The sequence below is a fragment of the Mesoplodon densirostris genome, chromosome 4 (assembly GCF_025265405.1).
Source record: "Mesoplodon densirostris isolate mMesDen1 chromosome 4, mMesDen1 primary haplotype, whole genome shotgun sequence".
Taxonomy (NCBI): domain Eukaryota; kingdom Metazoa; phylum Chordata; class Mammalia; order Artiodactyla; family Ziphiidae; genus Mesoplodon; species Mesoplodon densirostris.
The window spans coordinates 87732668-87757620 of record NC_082664.1 but is presented as its reverse complement, the minus strand read 5'-3'; the positions used below and the strand labels follow the sequence as shown (position 1 = coordinate 87757620).

Here is a 24953-nt window from a genome sequence, read left to right as displayed (position 1 = left end):
ACAGAAGACTAAGATACCGTCTCTACCTTTGAGAAGCTCATGTTATGGCTATTTATATGATAAGCCTAACTGAAACACAGATTAGCAGATTAAGCTTAGAAAGATCACGCCCCTGGCAGGAATGAAAATAGATAAAGCTGAGGACAAGAGATACCATAGAGGGCAAGGACTCAATGGTGTAAAGGAGAGATGGATGGAAGGGAGGCAATTAAAATCAGAATCTGTAAAGTGAAACACTACTCTCTCCTCTTCAGAGAACAAGTGTTCTGTTATAGGAGCCCCTTGATTCCAACTGTTAAGAAGTTCTTTCTTCTCTTGACCCACTAGGAAAGGGCTCTGCTGAGGTTAGAGGCTGACGACAGACCGCTTCAGGACCATACTCTACCTTCTCTCTCAGACTGTCCAAGAAAACCCTGCCTATGCCTGTCTGGGTACACAAAGAAAAATAAAATTAATACTTATGTAGCTCCATTTCCCACTTTCTATGATATCAGACCACCTTATTCACTGCTCTTCCTACTCATCAGAGATAATTTGCTCTAGGTTCTAGGGAGGACTTCCTCTTCCTTGCTCTTCTCTTAATATGTATCTCAATGAAGTTCATTTACTTTTTTCCCCTGAACTCTTCCAAGAGGGTGCATAGAACATAGGAGAAAAGTGCAAGTAAGTTTGTAAAACATAGTTAAAAAAAGAGTTTAGATTTTAAAAAAATCTGTGCATTTCTAACTTGTTTGCTGAAAGTAATCTTCTAAACCCTGATTTGCAGGTCATAGTTATTAAAATACGCACTTTTGGAGAGTCAACCAAGGTCTAAACAGGTCAACAGACTTGTCCTTCTTAGCGTCTTATGACCAAAACAAACACTAAAGTTGACCAACAAGTAATTTAACTCTATTTTCTCCAGTAGAAATGGCACAGAGAATGTTGTCACATGAAAACACTTATCTGAAATCATGACAGAGCAAAACCCCCTCCATTCCTAACTACTTTGTGGAGTAAAAAAATGCTGAGAGTCTGTAAACCTTCGTATCTCATTTTTGGTTTACCACACCAGCTGAGACAACTGGATGGAAGCAGTAATGCTTACAAAGCTCTTTAAAAATGAATACTCTCAGCAGAAAGGATAGTCATTCAACCTCCAGACAATGTCATTTCAGCCAAAGGTAAAGTTCAAAGTTGCTTTGTTAATGACTCCTCATCTTTGTCTGAATACATGTACTTTTGTCAACACCATGGAGTTTGTTTTACCCAAGATTAAGTAGAGAATTTAAATGTTAATAATAAAGTCACGGGCCTCCCTGGTGGCGCAGTGGTTGAGAGTCTGCCTGCCGATGCAGGGGATGCGGGTTCGTGCCCCGGTCTGGGAGGATCCCATGTGCCGCGGAGCGGCTGGGCCCGTGAGCCATGGCCGCTGGGCCTGCGCGTCCGGAGCCTGTGCTCCGCAACGGGAGAGGCCACGGCAGTGAGAGGCCCGCATACCGCAAAAAAAAAAAAAAAAAAAAAAAAAAAAAAAAAAAAATAATAAAGTCACTAAAAAGAATGAATTCCTTTCTGTCAAGTTTAATCTCATACACTATACACAAATAATTTGAAGACTTTTCATCTCCTAGTTTACTAGAGGCTTCAAATCTTCAGAGTCTTCTTTGATGTTTCCTTCCTCATGTTTGATATACAATCAGTTGATTTAAAGTGAATTTTTTTCACTTACATTTTTCTCTCTAATCTTGATGATAAAGTTATACCCCACAGGCCTAGTTTACAAAAGGTTCCTAACTGGTCTCTTGGTGTGCGGTTATATACTCCACTCCAATCAATCAACCCCTTAGGCTGGCATTCAAAGTTCCTCTATTGTCTACTTATGTATTATTTTCCACTTCTCATCTATATGAATCATGTAGTACAGTTAAGTCAAGCTCCTCTGTAATCTTTATTTAAATTAAATCTTCCACAGGAAATGTCTTCCCACTTCTTTCATGTCCATCCAGATCTTTCTAATCATTCAGAGCCCAACTCAAGTCCTATCTCTCCTATAAGATGGTCTCCAAACCAACCTTTATCAGTTCTATACCTTTAGCCTCAGTTGATATCACATGATCTAGCACTAGATTTATATAGTTCTTACTTTTTGCTATTCTTTCTCATATACCCAACCACATGGTAAGTCTTTTGAAGCCAGGATCCAAGTCTTTTATTCCCTTGACCTTCCCTCATGTGCCTACCACAGAACATATATTTTGTTAATTCTTATTTGAAAGGAAAAGACACTAATTCTATCCCACTCTGTATTACCCAGATGTATATTTCCTAACCTTTTCTTGTATTATTAAAAAATGAAATTGGGACTTGATCGAAAGATTGATCAAATTTAAGCGATGGTTTGCAGTGAACATGCCCATTTATACAAAAAGTTTGATCTGACTGAAGGAGAAACAGCTTCAGTTGATCTAACAAAGTTCCTTATTTAGGCCCTGTCATACTTATTGGGAGGTGGGGAGGGGTGTGCTCTCACTTTAGATTTATTTGAAAAAGGTCTTGATTTATCAACTCACCTATTACAGGGGCATACACAAAGGCCACAGCACTTGTTTAGTTCTGTTAAAGTCTTCTCTGCTTCTCTCATGTCTTTGTTTATTTGGTCCATGCCTTCTTCTACGCGTTTTAGTTGTTCTAAGAATAAGTTGTGGAAGTTACATTTTGTGTTACATTCATGGTGCCAACCAGAAAACGCCATTATGATGGAACAGCAAAAACTTTAACCTCGAATCCACCAATAACCCATCACAGTGACTGTATCAGGGCCAGATGGTATTACAGACTGTCCAGAATGAAAATAGTCTTTCACATACTGATCCTGGGGCACCTGGCCTCTGACTGTGGAAAGATTTGTTCTAAAGAAATTTGTATAATAGGAGCATGTGAGGATTGGTTTAGAGATCACTTCTGCAACCAAATTAAGTATACTTTGACTAGACCAGATCCCCAGCATTTCTATTATTGGATAGGCTCAAAACCTGAAGGCTGTCATACGATTAATAAAAACTAGACCAGATTGCTCAGGGCCAAATCAAACAGAATGTTTCCAAGCCTGCCTGAATCTGACCTATTTAAGGACTTAACTTGATTTCTGAAAATGATGCAAAAATATCATAATGTCTAGTTCACATATGACCAATACACACAATAAGCCCTGCTACATAATAAATACTTGGTATACAATGGGGTATTGTGGCCCCCACCTCAAATAGGCAACAAACATGATATAATTCAAATCAGCAGAAAAGAAGTAAAATATCACTCTTACCTTGCAAAGGGAAGGTACTCCCAAAGGCTTAATTAATTTTATACATGGCTGATTTGAAAAGGCTTTCTGGCATCCTAAATCAAATCAAGAATTTCTGCCAATGACTGCAACTCACCCCCTTGTTCATCCAGCGTAGTGATAGTCTTGATTCCTGCATCCTGAGACTAAAAGAAGGGAAAAACGCTGAGAGCACAGCAAAATAAAAACAAAACAGAAACAGAACCTACAAGGTCTGAAAAACAGCAAGAGAGAATCATTAGAAACTTAAGTTTCTCAGAGGACTAGAGCTACTGAGGAAACTAATCTCCCCAAACCAACACACTTTAACATATTAACCCCCCAAAATAAGTCACAGACTCATGGTGAATTGTCTTCCCTGTCATATTCCAATACTGTCAATTAGAAAAACATAAAAGGCCCATTACTGCATGGTTTGACAATTTCAGCAATTGCTGGTTTCAAATAATAAAGCTTATTGATACAATACCCTTCTGATTCTTAACAGTAATTCCAGCCTGTGCTATCAGAATCCCTTCTATACAGTTTCTATACTTAACTTGATGATTAAACACTTTCTTACCTCAATGGCTAAACCCAGGATTCTCCTTGTACTTTCCAGAGACTAGGAAAAAACACAAGAGTTTCAGCATTCTACAACAATCCACACCCCCTGCCCAAAATCTGAACACAGGCCATATTCATAATGCTACTCTGTTTTTAAAGATTGCCAGCCCAGGGCTTCCCTGGTGGCGCAGTGGTTGAGAGTCCGCCTGCCGATGCAGGGGACGCGGGTTCGTGCCCCGGTCCGGGAAGATCCCACATGCCGTGGAGCGGCTGGGCCCGTGAGCCATGGCCACTGGGCCTGTGCTCCGCAACGGAAGAGGCCACAGCGGTGAGAGGCCCGTGTACAGCAAAAAAAAAAAAAAAAAAAAAAAAGATTGCCAGCCCATCCACCTCTCCCTTTAAAACAAAAAAAGAAAGCTTATTACTATAATTTGGTTATTTTCTTCCTACCAGATGGTCCTTAAGAGAAAATTTGGAAGGTGAAGTTAATGGAATTTATAAAAAAATTAATGTAAGCAGAAATCTAGGTATATTACACAGATATTAGAAAATTCTATTAAAATTAAATGTCAGAATTCCTCAAATCTAGAATATCTTTGTTGTAAGTAACTGTTCAGTAATGACTAAAAAAAAAAAAAATTCATACAAATTGTTTTCACTTTTTTAGCTTTTTGATGAGTTGAAAAAATAAGGAGCTAGTAACGGTGCTCTAGAGCAAATGCATTCTTTGATATAAAGAGACTAGGAAGAAGCCAAAATGGTCTTCTAAGAAAGCCCTCTCATCCTTCCACTGTGAAAACTGAAAGAGAATTAATTACTTATTCCAAGTAAAACCTTTACCTCATCAGTAACCTGGTTAGCCCTCAGCTGAATTTCTTCTGCTGACAGATTATCCATGATGAATTAAAACTTGATAGGTGGAGAAACTGAAATGTGGATATCCTGTAAGAATAAGGACACAAAAAACAAGTTTGTTTGAGCAAAGAGTGTATATTTATGGAATTTAGGATACTTGGAAAACATGGTAAAATAGCCTATCTTTATCCCTATCTATTTATCTGTCTATCTATCTATCTATATTTCAGGTGAAGAAATTAAGGCTGAGAGATGGTAAGTAAATGCTTAAACGCTAGTTATTACCAGAGGTGAAACTAAAACTCAGGTTTCAGGACTTCCAGTGAAGCACTGTTTCTAATAGGAAAGTGGTCCTTCTACTTTGAGAAGGAAGGCATTACTAGAAGACAAGCTTCAAGAAACTATTAAAATGAATTCCTGGTTGTACAATGTTCTTTATGGAAAAGCAATAAGGTGAAGAAGTCGAAGTTAGGTAGTGTTCCATTAGTAAAGTAACAAATTCAAAGTCGTGTGCCTGCAGAGCACAGGAAACATTCTAAAAATGTGTCAGTTGTCCAGGCTACTCATTGGAAAAAATGAAATACTTTCATTCTTAACAAGAAAAGGATAATGTTGATACAAAGGGCTCAGAAAAGACCTAGTTTTTATTAAGAGTAGACTCTCCCTTTCCAATTACTGTATGGTCTGTTATTTTAGTGAAGTCCCTAAGAAACTGTATAATTATTCTTCTATACTTAGTAACTTAGTAACTCATAGTAACTCAGGAAGTGATCTCACAGACATTCAAACTGAAACATAAAACATTTAATAGGTGAAAATTCCAAGAGTTCTGCCCTCTAATATTAACAGCGATACACTGTTGTATAGTATTCTTCTTTGAGTAGTCATGTGGAGTAATAAGCACTGTGTGACATACCTAGGTTGTTTTCTTTTTATTACATTTGCTAGCTTTGTTATTAAAAATTTGAAAACCAATTTTACCAAAGCCCTTTGTCAATGACACATATAAAAGTGTGGTTCACATTCTGGATTTATCCCCAGGGGACATGTGGCAATGTCTGGAGAATTTTTTGATTGCCAGGAGTTGGGCGGGGGTAAGGAGGAGTAACGTTACTGGCATCTAGTTGGTAGAGGCCAGGGATACTGCTAAACCTCCTATAATGCTCCTTGTGACTGTCCCACAACAAGAATTATCTGGCCCAAAATGTCAAAGTGCTCAGGTTGAGAAATCCTGCCATGGAGTACACTCACTGACGAGCAGGGAACTTTGTTAACTTCTTAGTACTGAACACTTGGAGGGAAAGGATTTTATTTTATCTTTGTACCTCTAACACCTAACAGGATCTGACAGTTCGTACCCCAATAAATGTGTGCTGAATGAACAAAGAAGTAGAAAAACAAGATGTACGCTCATTTAAGTGGATCTTAAGAAACAAAGCTACATGTAATAGTAGCGCAAAGCCTTCAAGTAAACACTAGAACCACAAACCAAAAGTTGCCATTACATGTGTACAATTTAGAATGGCCTGCTGGTCACATACAGATCTTTTTAGTCACATCCGTAGCTAACCAACACTTTTATTAGAACCATCTAAACAAAAAGCGGCAATATCCCATTCCTAGGACAGGAAGGCATTACATTTAGAGCCTTGTTTATAATTCTACTGTCATTGCTAACCATTTCAGGATTTAATTAAGATTTTGAGCCTTGATTAAAGACATTAATGCTCACAAAACTACTGTTATTAAAATTATTAAATTAAAAGTTGCAAATTTAATCTCATAGCTTGTATGCCATAGTAGGACTGTGGCTCTGCCAAAAGGTTCATATACTAAGATACATAATCAAGATATAAAGGTCTCTCTTAAATTAAGAACTGATCATTCAGTAGATATAAGCATAAACAGAACCACATGCTTTATTACCTTGCTAATTCTTTAGGAGACTTTAGCTTTAGTCACACATATGATTATGCTACAGTTTCTCTTCTGTCAATCTTTCATAGTTGTAATTATAAAAAGAAAAGGAAGTTGCTTTGTACCCTCCCACCGTTTTTGTACGCTTTTCCTTTCTATAATATCTCCATCTGCCTGCCCAGGCAGTCTCGTGCTTTCCCACACAAGGTACCTTTCAAAGCCTGTCCTTCCTAGGCGGTATGCTCCAAAGTTATCTATCCCTCTCACATGAAACTCCTAAATGCCCCACAGAGCAGAAAGTGTTAAGAAAAGCAATACACACTAATCAGTTACTACCTGGAAATGACATCTCAATTAGGTTTTCCGATATAGTATACTATGGGTAGGAAGATATTTTGGGAGTAAGGAAGCTCAGATCTCTCAAATTGTATAATTTTGTAATTCTACTCCTAGAAGTGACTCTTGCCAATTACAAGTCAATATTTGTTATTCTCCTAGTAAATATGAGCAAAACTTATGTAAGTTCAAAGAGAGGCTTGAATGTAAAACTCACCTCTGTCAAACTTAAAGATTCCAAGAGTCCTTGCCTTTAATTATCAAAAAGGCAGATTAAAAAAAAAAAGGCAGATATAGCTGGGAAGCAGATGTGAAGAGTCACTCCTGGCATAGCAGTGGTGCCATTTTTTAGGACACACCTTTTAAGTGAACTCGAAGTGCTGCTGCCTAGTACTTCTTTTTTGTCCTCCCTGAGCAGATGACACACAAAACAAGAAACAGACTTCTGTAAAGTTCTCACATGTTTGGCGTGCTGGTACCAGGACAGAGCTGCCCAAGACTTCTCTACTCTGGATTTTTGAGGATGTTGAGCACATGATTATAGTAAATGGGAGTAAGTGAGACAAAGCAGAATTGTAAGGGGAAGGCCAAAGAGAGACAAAGAATAATACTCCCTAGGCTCTTTTAGCCTTTACTAAACTGCCCAGAAGTGTCAGGCAGGGTGCAAGCTAGAACTAGCTATATAGCTTTACTCATATTTATTATCTCCAGAAATTTTTCTCATGGAGTCAGGAAAGGCTATCCAGAATGGTAGAGTAAAGAGAATTAGAGAAGGGGGAGGGGAAGGAAAAATGAAACATCATTTGACACAAAGATCCCATTAAACTTACTTTTCTTAGGTATAACCCAATAGATTAAATATCTGTGTCATTTTCCCAGTGCTCCTGGGAACTTACGCTATATGTGTGACTTGGAGATGAAAATGCAAGATTTTTCTCAGTGCTTTTACACCTTATTTCCCTTACTATGGTTCCTTTGGGCTTACTAGCAGACTCCTAGTTATCTTTCTTAATTTCTTTTCTATTATAAACCTTGGGGGGACAGGGGAGGAAGAAATGTTCACTGAGCATGTACTATGTATCATATAACCATCTAAGTTATTTATATATGTCATTATGTCTGTTATACCACTTTATAGGTGGGGAAACTAAGGCTCAGTTTAAGTAAGTAATTTGCCCAAGGTGACTGAGTAAAGAGCAGATTTATTATTCAAGGCTGGATCAACTCTGAAACCAAGGCTAGCTCATGGTCTGGTAAATGGTCTTACTGTTGGATGTACCGCCCCTTAATAAGATATGAGAACTGTTGAATATAAGAATATAGGCTAAGCTCTCTACTTGATGGCTCATTTCAAAATTTCAGATACTTTCTATAGTAATACCATGAAATCTTATCTCTTCCACAGACTCAAAGATGGTTAAACCGAAGGAAGAACTAGAAAGACCAGAGTAATCATGGCCTTCATCTGTTTTATAATAATTTAGAACCTGAAAAATATCTAAATTAATTTAGAAAATGAAAATAATACTACTGGGAAGAAGGAATACAAAGTAAAAAGGACTCAGAACTTAATCAACAGGAGAGCCACATGTCTTCATTGATAAAAATGGAGGGATACTCAGGAAGTAATGAAGAAATAGCACTTTAAATCACTGATTCCTGACAAGACCAATATAAGAATGATTTTATAAAGTATTAACTCAGTTTATACAGGAAGGCAAGGATTTTTGCATTAAAATATTCTACCATTAGTTTCCTGCCTATTCCTTCTCTTAAAACATAATCACAATGTAAGTTGCTCTATCAGTTACACTCATACAGTTATTACTGTACTCTTTAGCAGTTTGATAAAATGTGCAATTCTCTTTGGCATATTTTGATTAGACTTTCATGGTAACTAAAGTATTTACAACAAGTAGAAACTTCTGTTCAGAGCAGGCTAGCACAGTGGTGAGTAGTGGGAGCTCCAGCATCCAAATTCTGGCCCCAAAAATGTATTTGTTGTGTGACCCTGGGCAAGCTACCTATCCCCACTAAAGTTCAGAGTCTGCATTTGTAAGATAAGAGATAACAGATCTATTTCAAAGGCTTTTCTGGTGAAGATTAAAAAAGATGATCCATACAAAGTGCTTAGCACAGTGCCTGAAGCATAGCTGGTATTCAAGTGTTAGCCATTATTTCAATACCATTAGGGAAGGAGAAATAGTAGGCAAAACAAAAGTAAAGTAACAATGTTAAATATGAGTGATATCAATGTAAATGCAACTGAAAATAATCACTACTAAATATTAACTGTTCCATCTGAAGACTAAATTTGAATATTAAAGTTGATGATACTGTATAGGCTATACTATTTTCATGCCAGTCATGAGGCCTGTGGTTCTCCCACTTAATCAATCAGCTCATGGAAGTGATGTTGGTCCATGAAGGTTACCTCTCAGTACTGGTTAATTAAACTTCACTGCTTGTTATCAAAAAAAAAAAATCCATCAAGATGGAGAACTAAACCAAGTTTCCGGTTGACAGATACTTATCTAGACAAATATATATAACTTTGCATGTCTAAAAAATTAAAGACTGCCCTTAAATGATTCTTTTTTTCTGGCTAAAGCCGGCAACCACAAAAGGGCTCAGGTTATGAAGGTTAGTATATTATACAGTGAACAAAGGAGACTTTAAAAAAAATCAGATATGTGCTATAATTACCAGAGGGTTAAAATATGGGCAGAAAAAAGTCTGGAAGGGAATCATCAAAATATAACCAATGGCTGTTGTGGTATAGTAGAATTAAGAGTGATTTTTCTTCTTTTTCCAATTTTCCAAATAGTTTGCAATGTACTACTTTTAAATTTCATACATTTATTTTTATTGTAAAATATGATAGTTTATGTCAACGAAGAAAAGAGATTTATAAGATTGGAGAAAACAAGGACAAGGAATAAATTCTAGACCCTAATTCATAAGCATAATATCAATTCTTAGCCTTTCCTGAGACAGATTTTCCAGTTGGCACATATTCACAGTAAGTGTAAATCTGTGGAAACATTTCTATCCACTAATTGATGATCACCCACCCCAACCATAAAAGTATAGAAATAATACAGTGGAAAAATCTGTCCTAAACTGCTAAAAGTTGTTTAGAGAAAAGGCCCTTGCTATGGTTTGGCTGGGAAACATACTTCACATGATGTGGCAGGAGTGGGTTCTAATGGAGTCTGAATAAGTTCTTAGTACTTTCATGGCAAAATACTAAGAAGTGGATAAAAGAGGATCCCATAAAGAAGCAGAGAACATAGCTGTAACTGAGAACTTACAACAGCTCCATCCTGGAGTACAGTCAATCTTCTGTCATAGCCCCTCACCTCCAGTGTATTCTTGTTCTCTAACTTTTCTACTGACATTCAGCACCGTCAGGGATTCAAAGAAAATGTTATGAAATGAGAAGCCATTTAAATGAAAGTCTGGGACTTCCCAGTTGGCACAGAAGTTAAGACTCCACCCTCCCAATGCAGGGGGCCCGGGTTTGATCCCTGGTCAGGGAACTAGATCCCACATGCATGCCACAACTAAGAGTTCGCATGCCGCAACTAAGGAGCCTGCTGGCTGCATCTAAGACCTGGCACAACCAAAAATAAATACATAAATTAATTAATAAATAAATGGAAGTCTGTAGGATTTGCTTTAAAATAATTCGAAGTTGGGACTTCCCTGGTGGTCCAGTGGTTAAGACTCCACACTTCCACTGCAGGGGAAGCAGGTCCAATTGCTGCTCGGGGAGCTAAGATCCCATATGCTATGTGGTGAAAAAACAAACAAACAACAGAGGTGGGGAAATGGGTGGGAGTACAGAGGATGCAAAGAATGGCCATGATTGCTGAAGCTGGGTGAATAATACATGGAGGGTCATTATGCTACTTTCTCAACTTTTTATTATGAAAAAATTTAAAAATATACAAAAAATATTTTAAATGGTAGCTAACTTTTTAATAATCCTTACTCACCATTTTGAAAGTCTAGATAGTGGGTAGGGGATTGAGAGGACTCTAACTACAATAGTTGATATTTATAAAGCATTATACATGCAAGACACTATTCTAAGAAATATTAAAAAATATAAATACACACACACATTCATTTAATCCTTACAACACTGTCTTAGTACATTAAGGCTTCAATAACAAAACACCACAGACTGGGTATTTTAAAAGTTCTTGTAAGGGCCCTCTTTATGATTTAAAGCACCCTCACATGGTGGGAGGGGCTAGGAGCTCTCTGGAGTCTCTTTTATAAGAGACTAATCCCATTAATGAGGGTTTCACCCTCATCGTTTAAGCACCACCCAAAGGCTCTACCTAATAACACCATCACATCCAGCATTACGATTTTAACATGTGAATTTTGGAGGGGAGGACGTACAAACATTCGACCCTAGCAAACACTGTTTAATCCCACATTTTACAGATGTACAAACCAAGGAACAGTGAGGTTAAGCAACTTTTGCAAGTAGAGCCAGGATGAAACCCAGGAAGAGTGCTCTAGAGCATGTGTTTTCAATTACTGTTATGCATACTAGATGGAGAGTAAAGAACCACATTATCAAGTCATTCAAATCTGTAGCAGCTTTGCCCAAAGAAAAGTACAGTTGACCCTTGAACAATGCAGGGGTTACGTTAGTACTGTAGTAGGTATTTATTGGAAAAAAAAAATCTGAGTGTAAGTGTATCCACCCAGTTTAAACCCACCTTGTTCAAGGGTCAACCTGTATACACATGAAGTCCCTGTGAGACAGGAAGGGGGCTGGGCACAACCTTTAAAAGAATGGCATTGTCACTGAGGACACAACATAAACTGGTTACATAAACTGGTTAGGTCCAAGATGGCGGAAGAGTCGACTTCCACTAGACCTTGGGCCTCAGTATACGCTCATCATAATACATCAGCAAGCTAAATGACACACCCACAGGTGCCATGACAGTTCCGAGGCGGACCATAAAAGGCCAAAAAGTGGGTGGTGGCCCAGTTCCTGGAAATCCCTGCCCCTTTCCCAAAATAGCTGGAATAATCTTCCCACTCATTAGCCTATGAAATTACCCACCCCTATAAAAATTGACAACCCCGTACCTTGGGGCCCTCGCCTTCTGAGATGGCCCACACTCTGTCTATGGAGTGTGTATCTCTCCCTGAATAAACCTTCTTTCACTTTACTATGGCGCTCTTGAATTCTTTCCTACGCCAAGCCAAGAACCCACACTCAGCGACCCTCCCAGCGACTCACCTGAGAGCTGGGACATGACTGTAAGGCCAACTGGCCCGAGGCAGGGGAACGCAATCAGATTCACAGGTTGCATCAGACCTAAACTCTCCAGACCACCCAGTTCCAGGAACTGACCTGGGGGCTTTCCACCCGGCCCAGCCTTCCCGCCTTTCGAGGGGCGGGACTAGCGGTCCCAAGACTGATGTAACCGGCACCAGATATTGCCACGATACCCGAAGAGACCACCAAATAAGGAATACCCTGCGCCCTCCCAGATTCACCACACCCCTTTCCCTTCTTCCCCTATAAAGTCTTGCCCAACCCTCGCCCGGGTGCGACTTCTCTGGCCCCTTTCTCTCGGACCAGTGAACCTCGCCTGGGAGCGCCCCCTAATAAAGCTCACTTGAAGCTTTCCTCTGTTTCGCGATGCCGCCTGTTAAGATCCGACCTTACAATGACCATCCACTCGAGTCCCACTTTCTTTCCTGCAACACCTGCCTCCTGTTTTTCCAAGTTGCAGGTCTAACTCCATGCTTAAAGCACATTTTAGAGCAGTGATTCCCAGCCTTGGCTACATGTTATAATCACCTGATGAGCCTTTATAAATTTGGAGGCCAAGGCTGCAGCCCACACTAATTAAATAAGAATCTCTGCGGGTGGGAGCCAGGCATCAGTCAGTTTTAAAACTCTCCAGGTGATTCCAACCTGTGGCCAAGGTTGAAAACCACTGTTTCAGATAAAAGTTTTCGTTTTTTAATATACAAACAAGTACTAATGGATGATATTCTCCCTGTTACAATTCTGGTACCTAATGGAGGAAAAACATAGATAGAGGTTAACGACACAGGACAAGAACAACTTAGGCTTTGAAAAGTTAAACACAGAACTACCATGGGATCTAGCAATTTAATTCCTACATATATTAGAAATGAAAACATATGTCCACACAAAAACTTGTACACCAATATTAAGCATTATTCGTAATAATCAAAAAGTAGGCAAAAGCCGAGAGGGGGATGAAGATGGCAGAGTAGAATGACGTGGAGCTCACCCTCCCCAACAAACACATCAAAAACACAGCTACAGGGCTTCCCTGGTGGCCCAGTGGTTGAGAGTCCGCCTGCCGATGCAGGGGATGCGGGTTCTTGCCGCAGTCCGGGAGCGGCTGGGCCCGTGGGCCGTGGCCGCAGGGCCTGCACATCCGGAGCCTGTGCTCCGCGGCGGGAGAGGCCACGGGGGTGAGAGGCCCGCATACCGCAAAAAAAAAAAAAAAAAAAAAAAAACAACAACACAAAAAACCCCCCACATATACAAGTGGAACAATTCTCAGGGAAAACTGCTGGGAACTGACAGAAGAACTCCTATACAACCAAAGCTACAAGAGAGATCTCCACTTAACGGAGTAGGATAGAAAAAAGGCATCAGGTCAGGATCTGCAACCTTGGGAGGGATCTGGAAGGAAGAGAAGGTCTGCACCAGCAGACTCTCACCCTGGGGAACAAGCAGGTCAAGCAACAATCTGGGCATCCCAGTCCTGGGGTCCTGCGCAAAGAAGAAAAGCCCTGTTGGCTCCTGGGAGAACCACTATGACAGTATGAAGGGCTAGAGAAGAATAGATTCTACTTGGGAGGAGTGCACATGTGCTGGCCTACCAACAATCAGGGAGAAGAGAGCCTTGCACTGGTAGCTGCCCTGTCCCTGCAGATCCTGAGTTCAAAGGTGGTAATAAAAATGCTAATTGAATTAAGAAAGATTATCAATAGAAATGCAGGTCACTGTTACAAAGATCTAGAAACTATAAAAATGAACCAGTCAAAAACAGATAATTCGGGCTTCCCTGGTGGTGCAGTTGTTGAGAGTCCGCCTGCCGATGCAGGGGACACGGGTTCGTGCCCCGGTCTGGGAAGATCCCACATGCTGCGGAGCAGCTGGGCTCGTGAGCCATGGCCGCTGAGCCTGCGCTTCCAGAGCCTGTGCCCCGCAATGGGAGAGGCCACAACACTGAGAGGCCCAAGTACCGCCAAAAAAAGAAAAAAAAAAAAAAAAGAAAGAGCAGAAAAAAAACCCAGATAATTCAATTGCTGAGATAAAAAGCAATCTGGAAGCAATGAACAGCTGACTAAATGGCACAAAAATAAGTGATTTGGAAGACAGAATAATGGAAATAACCCAGTCAGAACAAACAGAACATACAACTCAATAACAAGAACAAAAAACAACCCAATTAGAAAATGGGCAGGGACTTCCCTGGTGGTGCAGTGGTTAAGACTCTGCACTCCTGCTGCATGCCGCAACTACTGAAGCCCGCGCGCCTAGAGTCCATGCTCCACAACAAGAGAAGCCACCGCAATGAGAAGCCCCCGCACAACAAAGAATAGTCTCCACTCACCGCAACTAGAGAAAGCCGATGTGCAGCGACAAAGACCCAATGCAGCCAAAAATAAATAAATAAAATAGTTTTTTAAAAAATTAAAAAAAAAAAGACTCCACACTCCCAATGCAGGGGGCCCAGGGTTCGATCCCTGGTCAGGGAACTAGATATCACATGCATGACGCAACTAAGAGTGAGCATGCCGCAACTAAGGAGCCTGCCTGCTGCAACTAAGACCCAGTGCAACCAAATAAATTTAAAAAAAAAAAAAAAAAAAAAAAAAGGGCAGAAAGGACTTCCCTGGTGACCCAGGGGTTAAGAATCCGCCTTCCAGTGCAGGGGATGTGGGTTCGATCCCTGGTTGGGGAACTAAGATCTCACATGCTGTGGGGCAACTAAGCCTGCTCATTCTAGAGCCTGTGTGCCACAACCAGACAGCCCACATGCCACAACTACTGAGCCTGTGCACCACAACTAGAAAGAAGCCCACATGCCTCAACGAAAGATCCCACACGGGTCAAGGAAGATCCTTTGTGCTGCAACTAAGACCTGATGTAGCCAAACAAATAAATATTAAAAAAAAAATGGGCAGAATATCTAAATAGACATTTCTCCAAAGAAGACATACAGATGGCCAACAGGCACATGAAAAGATGCTCAGCATCACTGACTATTAGAGAAATGCAAATGGAAACTACAATGAGGTATCACTCACACTGGTCAGAATGGCCATCATCAAAAAGTCTATAAATGGGCTTCCCTGGTGGCGCAGTGGTTGAGAGTCCGCCTGCCGATGCAGGGGACACGGGTTTGTGCCCCGATCCGGGAAGACCCCACATCCCACATGCCGCGGAGCGGCTAGGCCCATGAGCCATGGCCACTGAGCCTGCGCATCCGGAGCCTGTGCTCCGCAACGGGAGAGGCCACAACAGTGAGAGGCCCGCGTACCGCAAAAAAATAAAAATAAAAATAAAAAAGGCTACACTAAAAACTATGTACAGTTTAAAAACTAAAGGCCAAAAATGTGAAGGTCCACCCTATCTTAAATTACATGGAATAAAATGTTTAAACATTTTTACAGGTGATTTTTTAAAAAAATTAATTAATTAATTTTATTTATTTATTTTTTACCGTGTTTGGTCTTTGCTGCTGCATGTGGGCTTTCACTAGTTGCGGCGAGCGGGGGCTACTCTTCGTTGCAGTGCGTGGGTCTCTCATCGCAGTGGCTTCTCTTGTTGCAGAGCACAGGCTCTAGGCACACGGGCTTCAGTAGTTGTGGCTCACGGGCTCTAGAGCGCAGGCTCAGTAGTTGTGGCGCACGGGCTTAGTTGCTCTGCAGCATGTGGGATCTTCCCCAACCAGGGCTCGAACCCGTGTCCCTTGCATTGGCAGGCAAATTCTTACCCACTGTGCCACCAAGCAAGCCCTTTACAGGTGATTTTTATTTGTCTTATACAATAATGTATTTTCTAAATTTTCTGTAAAAATCACTTTAGCATTAGAAAAGTTACAAACACACTGGTTTTGTAGACAGATTTCAGAACACTCTAGAAGTTTGTTAACAGCAAAAGTCTATGCTGTAACTACAAACCTTTGATTGATAATGAAAAACTCTAAAAGATAAAAAATGTTGTAAGCTCCAATGACAAAAGAAAAATTGATATAATAGTATTTTTCAAGCCCAGGTTATCTATGGGCATTTCAATTCTTACTCCTATACAATTAAAATTTACTTGACCACTATTTAATAAAATAAAATGCTGATTTAAAAAAATCAAAACTCTCAAAAGATAATGTAATACAAACAAGAAAAATTTAAATATCCCTATTCTTTGGCCTTTCCCACTTTTATCAATTTAGAAGAAAATCACAGATACAGGCAAAAATACATTTGTCCCAGTATTATTTATAGTGTTAAAAACATTGAAGTGGTCTAAATAACCAGTAATAGAGATTTGACTGAAAAATTATTGTATAACTACATGATGGAATGTTATTCAGCCATTAAAAGTTATTTTTGAAGATGTGATATTCTTCCATATTTAATTTTGATCAAATACATATACATGGTTTGAGACGTCAAACAGTTCTACACCAATAAATAGCAGTTGCCCTGACCTTCCTCTTCCCCCAAACCAACTCCTGCTCCCAGGACCCTAGAGGCAAAATTTTCAACAGTATTAGTTATTTTAGTGCTTAACTCCCAACTTCTAAATCATGCTTATAGTGTTGTTTCTTGATATTTGTCAATTTTGGGTATCATCCACTGACTTTCTACAGTGAAGATATTTAGCTCTTACACCTTCCCATCCCCTCCTAGTTTTGATGTTTATCCTCACATTACAGACTGGCTGGCTTATTAAATTCTTGGCTGGAAATCATAAGTTCTAAAGCAGTGAAGACGTATATTTATTCACCTTTGTCTATCCCACTCAAATGTAGATGACCATAAAATCCTTCCAAGAATACTTCTATTAATCCCAAGGAACCCAGGGTTCCATGGAACACCATTTGGAAAACACCAGCCTACAGAAATTTCTGCTTAATTAACCAATTAAGTGTGAACAAAGTTTCTGTTTAATTCTCATCTCAGAGAATTATCTCTAAAGAGAAACCTCAGAGATCATCTAGTCCAACTTTTTTATGCTAAGAGAATAAAATGCAACTCTTAGGCTTTCTTTACACAGTCGTTACTGGAGAAGTGGCAGGGGGTGGGTATACTTCCTGGAACAGACTTGATGATAGCTGAGAAAGAGAAAGCAGAGGAGCGTGGTCATAAGAGGGCAAGTGAGACTGAGGTCCAGCTGAAGAGGAAAACCATAAGCCAGGGCTGTCAGAACAGAATTGATAAAAACTACCATGTAGCTATGGTGACCTCCCCAAGGGAGCTGAAAACTTCCTTCTGCTGACAGAGAGCAAGGAGGAGTCAGCAGCCTACCTAGTCTGAAGGTGTGGAAGAAAGGAACCCTGGTCCTAGAATTCATCTCTCTCAATACATTCCACAAACATTTTTCAAGCATCTACTATCAAATAAGGGAACATATTTTGATGCCAAGAAAATTACCTTTGTTTCTTTTGCAATGTTTATTTTATGCTACCTGCCTCCAAATATATATAGTTTTCCTTTTCACTTAAGTTTTCTAATTGTTTTATGCACATAAATTCTGCCTCTCTACAAGACTATTGTCTTCCTAGCCTGAGGCTAAGACCATCTGAAATACTGTCAAGGCCTAGTTGGGTTGAATATGATTTCAGTTATAATTCTCCTGTGACTAAACTTTCTACATCCAGATAAGGTGAGATAATTTAATAAATTGTGTTGAATGAGCATAATGTAGTGGTTCAGAACACAGACTCTGAGGTCAGATCGACCCCGAGTTCATCCTAGCTCTGGTACCTGGGCAATTTACTTAACATATTCAAGTCTCAGTTTCCTCATTCGTTAGGATTACAGTTCTACCTCTCAGGGTTGTTTCAGAAATAAAATTAGTTAAGGTATATAAAGTGCTTAGCACAGTGCCTAGCACAGAGCAAAGACTCATGAAATGACAATTACTAATGAACTGCGCATTTTCACTCATGTTATTTGTTATGTTCTCTGTGGTATCTGACTCCTGGTATCAAAATGTTTGAGAAGCTAATCAGAAAGTTTCCAGGTAAACTTAGAATCAGAGCCAAAACACTTGGATGGTTGGGGTGAATATTTTATTCAGGCTATTGGAAGCCTTGCCAATCATTCCTAACTCACACGTGGTATCTCATGTTGTGAGTTATTAGGTGCCATTCCAGGCGCCTAATAAAGTACTAGTATATGCACAATACACCTAAGCAGCTCTTTTTTGAAGACTCTTAAACATGAGTAATGGAGAATAAATGGAAAGAATAGAAAAAAGGATTACAGAGAACGAAGGAGAAATTCAGATATGAACCATCACTTACTGCATAAAAGAATTTAGTTTCTCTTTAGAAATATGTTTCATTCTTAGATTCCATTTTTAATATGGAACATTAAAAGTGTTCGCACACAAAGAAGAAAGGAAGGAAGAAAAAATGTTCACACTTATACTCACAAAGTACAGGTACATGGTATTCCAAAATACTCTAAACATTCTAGGTTAGGCCAAAAAGAATACATGCTCTGATTAGGAAATTTAATTCTTCCTGAAAGCATTTAGATGAGATGAGAGTCTTAGTTATGTTAGGGTTCATTTCTTCCTTCTACTTCCCCCTATAGGAACAACTTTAGCAATTCTTATACCAAAGCCCCAAAGCTATGCAAATATAAGAAGTACACCTCCGAATCATACCTATTAAATACCTTGGTTTCAAAGACCGCTGAAGCACAAGAATCAAGACAGAAATCATACTACTGAGGGAGAAAGTACCACTAAAGATCACTAACCAAAAAGATCAAAATTACACTTCAGTTTTACAGAAGCACCTATTATAACTTAATTGCTTGATGTCCAACACCTAGTTTTCAAGTACTGCTCAGCCTTGGAAATTCTCCAATTCTACTTTAAGTGATCAGGATATAATCTTGGGGAGGAAGATCTAGGTGTGATTATAATTAATTACATTGACCACGTCTAAAGGAAAGGCCGTGAGAACAGAAAAGGGATGATCTATATGAAAGATAAGGAGGCTCAAGAATGCAGCAGTCATTCCCCAGGGAAGAGAGAGACGCAGTCTGGCAGACATAAGTATGGTATCTGCCAGGGAAATACCAAGTGTGAGGTGGGGAGGACTGGCATGGCTTTACCTTGCCTGAGAGAAATATTCACCTAAACCATCCAAGTATTTTGGCCCTAATTCCAAGTTTACTTAGATGCTTTCTGGTAAGTTTCTCAAATATTCTGATGGGAAGAGTCAGGTGCCACAGGCAGAAAACATAAGCATTCAGATCCCTGGAAAGGAATATCCCCCACAGTAGATTGAATGGCATTCTTGTTTATATAAAAAGCAATATGGTGTAGTGGTTAAGTGGCCAGTATTTGGAGGCATAATGGTTTCAAATCATGACTATTGCTTACTTAACTTCTCTGTTCTTCAGTTTTCTCATTAAATGAGAATATAATGCTTACTTCAAGTGTTGTTATAAGGATTGAGTTAATTTATACAAAGCATTTAGAACCCTGCTAGAATGTAATGCTAACTAAAACTATTATAATTTTTCATAATAATTATTAAATACCTCTCAGGATTGTGATTTGGGAATCAAAGCACAATCAACTCTAAGAAAATTGTGATTTTGGACTATTAAAGAAGTGCCACAGGGAATTCCCTGGTGGTCCAGTGGTTAGGATTCGGTGCTTTCACTGCTGGGGCCTGGGTTCAATCCCTGGTCAGGGAACTAAGACCCCATGAGCTACACCACACCGCCAAAAGGAAAAAAAAAAAAGAAGTGCCACAACGTAGTCATGCAGGAATATAACGTGTGTATGTATGTGCCTGTGTACAGAGGAGGCAGGATGGCTTTAAAAAGCAGGTAGGGGGCTTCCCTGGTGGCGCAGCGGTTGAGAGTCCGCCTGCCGATGCAGGGACACGGGTTCGTGCCCCGATGGCCGCTGAGCCTGCGCGTCCAGAGCCTGTGCTCCGCAACAGGAGAGGCCACAACAGTGAGAGGTCCGCGTACCGCAAAAAAAAAAAAAAAAAAAAAAAAAGGCAGGTAGGAGAGAGGTTATGAAGGGCTTATATCCTATACCAAGAAGTTTGGATTTTATTTTATAAGTATCAAGAGGCAGTCTAAAGGTAATCTCAATTGTCAAACCTTGTTAAAATAAATGTTAAGATTTTAAGATGAGGGAATTCTAGAAAAACATAGTGAACAGTGATTTAAATATTTTGGTAGCGATTCAACCTAAACTGAAATCAAAACCAAAATGTCAGTGACTTAAAGGACTGCAAATGGAATCCCATCTCCACCCCCCAATATTACAAAAAGAACAGTGGATGCTGTTTCCTGGCTCCACAATCCACTTCCTCCAATTGTTAGAGGCACTGGATCCATCTGTTCCAAGCCTCTACCCGCCCAAGACAAAGAAAAAACCAGTCCTTGTCATCTACTTCTCTGTCAATCTACAGAGCTGGAAACAAAATATGGCACTGGAATAAAAAGTTCAGCACTCTTAGGGCCTCCCTGGTGGCGCAAGTGGTTGAGAGTCCGCCTGCCGATGCAGGGGATACGGGTTCGTGCCCCGGTCTGGGAGGATCCCATATGCCGCGGAGCGGCTGGGCCCGTGAGCCATGGCCGCTGAGCCTGCGCGTCCGGAGCCTGTGCTCCGCAACGGGGGAGGCCACAACAGTGAGAGGCCCGCATACCGCAAAAAAAAAAAAAAAAAAAAAAAAAAAAGTTCAGCACTCTTAGATGCAAGCAACATCATATATTATAAATGTTAACATATACATAACACAGAGTACAAACACAGTTAAAAAACAAGATTTCCAGAATATTTAAGACAGAGGAACACACAGGAGGAAAACAAAGCACCTTAATTCAGAGGAAACAAAACAAAAGGCAGCTGATTTCACACAAAAATGTCAAAGAGCACACATCCTCTTTTTCACTTTTGCTATTCTGGTGAAACCAGATAAGTAAGTTTGTTAGAACTGTGTCACAATAATGATGGCCATCATCACAAGGCTCACAGAATTTTGGAGTCCACTGGCCTTAGAGTTTAGGTAGTTCAATCTTCACTTTCTCTTAAAAATGAGGAGATTAGGCCCAAAGCAGTATTTTCCAAAGTGCAGAGCAAGAACAAGAAATTATTTTAGTTGTTATACAGCAATACTTATGCACTTAATACTTATGTATTTATTATACTATGCACTAGAAAAAGTTATAAAATATAGCAAAACTGTGATTTCACAAATTATCACTTTGGAAGAGGGTAATGTTTAAAAGAAAGTCTATTAAAATATGATCTAAAATAGTAACACAGACGATCTTCTAAAATGCATAATTCATGATGGTGGTAGGGTTCATGCCAAGTGAAGTACCATAGCTGTCCCATGAGCAACAGGACCTGTTTGTGTGTTTGCTCTCCTCTTGGTTCAAGGTTGTGCTCTGTATGATTAGAAGAGATGTGACCTTTAGTTCAGTGAGCTTGTTACTAAAGTTGATTGAGAGTAAAAGAAACAAACACTAAGATGCATACAGAAATTCTACTGTTTGTAGGAAAGAGTATAATATTGTTAAGAAAATAATGGCACAGTAAGTCATTCCTATTCTGGAATTAAGATAACAGCAATTTTCTAGTGCATACCCACATACCACAAGCACCTAAAAAAAGAACCCTAGCAACACTGAAAAATATTTAAGTTGTAGGTTGTTATATGATCATTTTATTTACTTTCACACGACCTGTCAAAGGAGCAGGGTAATGTAAGAAGTTTTTCTAATATCAATATTTGTTAATATTTATATGACTGTGTTTCTTCTCATTACCTCTTGCCAAAGGAATGAATGACCAGCGATCACTGGATGCCTTTGGCATCAACTTTACTGGTGGCAGAAATATTAATATTTTTAAATTTTACTACGAAATATTTTAAGATTAGATGTCAAAGTATTCTTGCTAATGATGTCTCATGAATTTCAAGTGTGGTATTTTCCAGGCAAGACAAGAAAGTGGGAGAACCATTTCTATCTGGTCACAGCTGCAGTATTTCACCCGGACATCTGAAAACCAGGCTTAAGGGCACCAGGGCAGATGGAGTAATATCACTCTCAATTCTCGAAATATCTGCTACTAAGAAGCTACATTATTTTCACAAGGCAAAGGGAACACTGTCAGAAGCTGCCAGTGTCCATAACTCTCCTCTCCCAATAGCCCCCACCCCTCCCCGAAGTAGATGACAAGTAGCAAAAGGCAAAATACTACCCCTTTTCTCATCTTCTTTTCCCAACTTTGACGACTTTCGGTTTCCTCTAACTCCCACCTGCTTTTCCTAGTATTGCGGTGACTAACAAAAAGTCCCAGGTAAAATAGTACTTTCCAGGACTTTCCCCCCGCCCCCCTTACTCCGTGGAATTCGATCTTTTACCCACCCTTTCCTTCGTGTGTCTTCAGTAAAGCCGCTAGGTAAGAATGGACTTTCCTGGAGAGCATGGACTCTCCAATGCCATGAACCTCAGAAACCTTCAAACAACTAGTTCAGAGTTATCTGATCACTGTGGCCACCATACAGTCTATTAATCCCGATCGCAGCAACACTGCGAGGGTGGGAGGTGAGGGAGTGGGAGTTTACCTCTTCTAGGTTTCAAGGAAGGGTCCAGAGAACCATCATCTCTCCACCCTTCCTCCTCTGGCCCCTAGATAGTCTCCAGGCACCTCGCGTCCTCGATCCGGGCCGGACCTGCCCAGTCGGGGCCAGAGCGCCCGCTCCTCCCCTTAAGCCCGACGCCACCAACTTTTCAACCGTCACGATATACTCTTTCTCCCTGGGATTATGATCCCAATCTTCATCCGGCCAGCTCCCTCAGCCCCACTCCTGGAGACTCACCAAGCAGTTCCGGCCACTCCTCTCCGGCCGCGGCAGGTCGGACACCCGCAGGCCGGACCCCAGGCTGAGCCCCAGCTGCCCCCTTTTTGCGCCTGCGCTCTCCGGACCTGCGCGCCTGCGCACTTCCCCAGCGCGGGGGGGGGGGGCGGACACACCCCTGCAGCTGGAGCCAATCACCGTGCGGAGGCTTTAAATCTCCTTGCCACGCAGGCAGAGAGCCCGGGGACTCGCCCGTTAACCGGATAATTCGAGTCCCGCGCGAAGGTGGGAAGTGTTCACACAGCAAACATTTACTGAGGGCAAACAGTGTGCCAGGCACTGTGCGGGATGAATGCTGAGGAAAAGAAGGCGAATAGAATGCCTTCCCTGACCTCCGTCTAGATTTGGGAGAAAGATATGTAAACAAATTATGGTGGACTGAATATAATGCTTGACAAATAGAAAATCCTAGGCGCTGCTGGCGCACAATGAACTAAGCGCTTTATTCTTAGGAGTATCTGGAAGGGTTCCCGGAGGAAGTGACTTTTGAATCATGAAGGATAAGCAGGAGTTCCCCCGGAAGTCCGGGAGGGAGATAGAGATTTCCAGACTGTGGGCACTGGAGAGTCCAAGAAGAACATAGCGCCTTCTGGAAATTTCCTTGTAGTTCATCCTACTTAGAGGCTTAAAGTTCATCGTATATCATCCGGTGAAGGGGGGAATGAGTTTTTAAAAGTTGGCAATGGCCAGATCTTGGAAGATCTTGCATTTTTGGACTAGTGAACCTGCACTTTCCCATGATCACTGAAAATATTGAAGGGTTTTAAGCAGGTCCGGAAACGGTTCCAGGCACCTCTGAGAGTAAAGCATAGTGCTGGAAATAAAGAGTTTCAAAGGAGTTGTCTGTTCCTAAGGAGTCAAGGAAGATGAACCCTGAGAAATATCTTTTCAATTTAGTAACACTGGTGATCTTAGTGAAAGCTATGTGGTGAAATGATGAGGTTGAAAGATAGATTGTACTAGTTTGAAGACAGAGGAGTTGCAGAAACGGGGACAAATTGTAGAATGCTTTTGGAGAGTTTGGTCTTGAAGGGAGGCTGGAAAGAGGATGACAAGGGGTCAAAGTTTTTTTGTTGGGCCTCCCTGGTGGCGCAGTGGTTGAGAGTCCGCCTGCCGATGCAGGGGACACGGGTTCGTGCCCCGATCCCGGAGGATCCCACATGCCGCGGAGCGGCTGGGCCCGCGAGCCATGGCCGCGGGGCCTGTGTGTCCGGAGCCTGTGCTCCGCAACGGGAGAGGCCACAGCAGTGAGAGGCCCGCGTACAGCAAAAAAAAAAAAAAAAAAAAAAAAAAAAAAGTTTTTTTGTTTCTGTTTTTTTTTTTGTTGTTGTTATTAGAATTAAGACAGGAGAAACTTAAGCATGATAGGGAAGATACAACTGAGAAAAAACTGTTTTAAAGAGAAGGGTTAGTCAGTAGGTAAAGATCTTGAGTGGGTAAGAGTAGAGGCAATCTAAAGCACTGTTGGAAGGAAAGTTCTTGGAAACAAGATAGAGAAGATATCTCCTCAATTTTAATGAGAGGAAGTATTTGTAAGTTTGTATGTTTAGTAACAGGAAGTTAAAGAATTTCTCATCTGATGGTCTCTGTTTCCTCTGTGAAGTAGGAGACAAGGTCACCTACTGATAAAGAGGAGTTTTAAGAAAAGTGGAGAAGATTTGGAATATTGTTGTAGAAAGTGATGGAGCAAGTTGACCAGAGAAAAGTAGTAGGACAGGTAAGTGGTGTTGAGGGCCTGTATAAGATTGCAAAACTTGAACTCACCAGTTTCTGCCCTCCTGCGTGGCTTTCTTAAGCAGTAATCACTTCTT

At 40.6% G+C, this 24953-nt stretch overlaps 1 protein-coding gene across 2 annotated transcripts in view; it reads right to left on the bottom strand.

Moving 5' to 3' along the window:
• Positions 1–23213, bottom strand: part of SNAP23 (synaptosome associated protein 23) — a 33750-nt gene extending 10537 nt beyond the window's left edge. The window contains exons 1-5 of one of the 2 annotated variants that reach the window (XM_060096690.1): positions 23104–23213; positions 4706–4807; positions 3882–3923; positions 3417–3465; positions 2550–2667 (exon numbers count right to left, since the gene is read on the bottom strand). In XM_060096690.1, the coding sequence (XP_059952673.1) occupies positions 2550–2667; positions 3417–3465; positions 3882–3923; positions 4706–4762 (266 nt within the window). In that variant the 5' untranslated portion in view covers positions 4763–4807; positions 23104–23213. The other variant, XM_060096691.1, reaches the window with a different exon arrangement.
• Positions 23214–24953: the final 1740 nt, after the last annotated feature.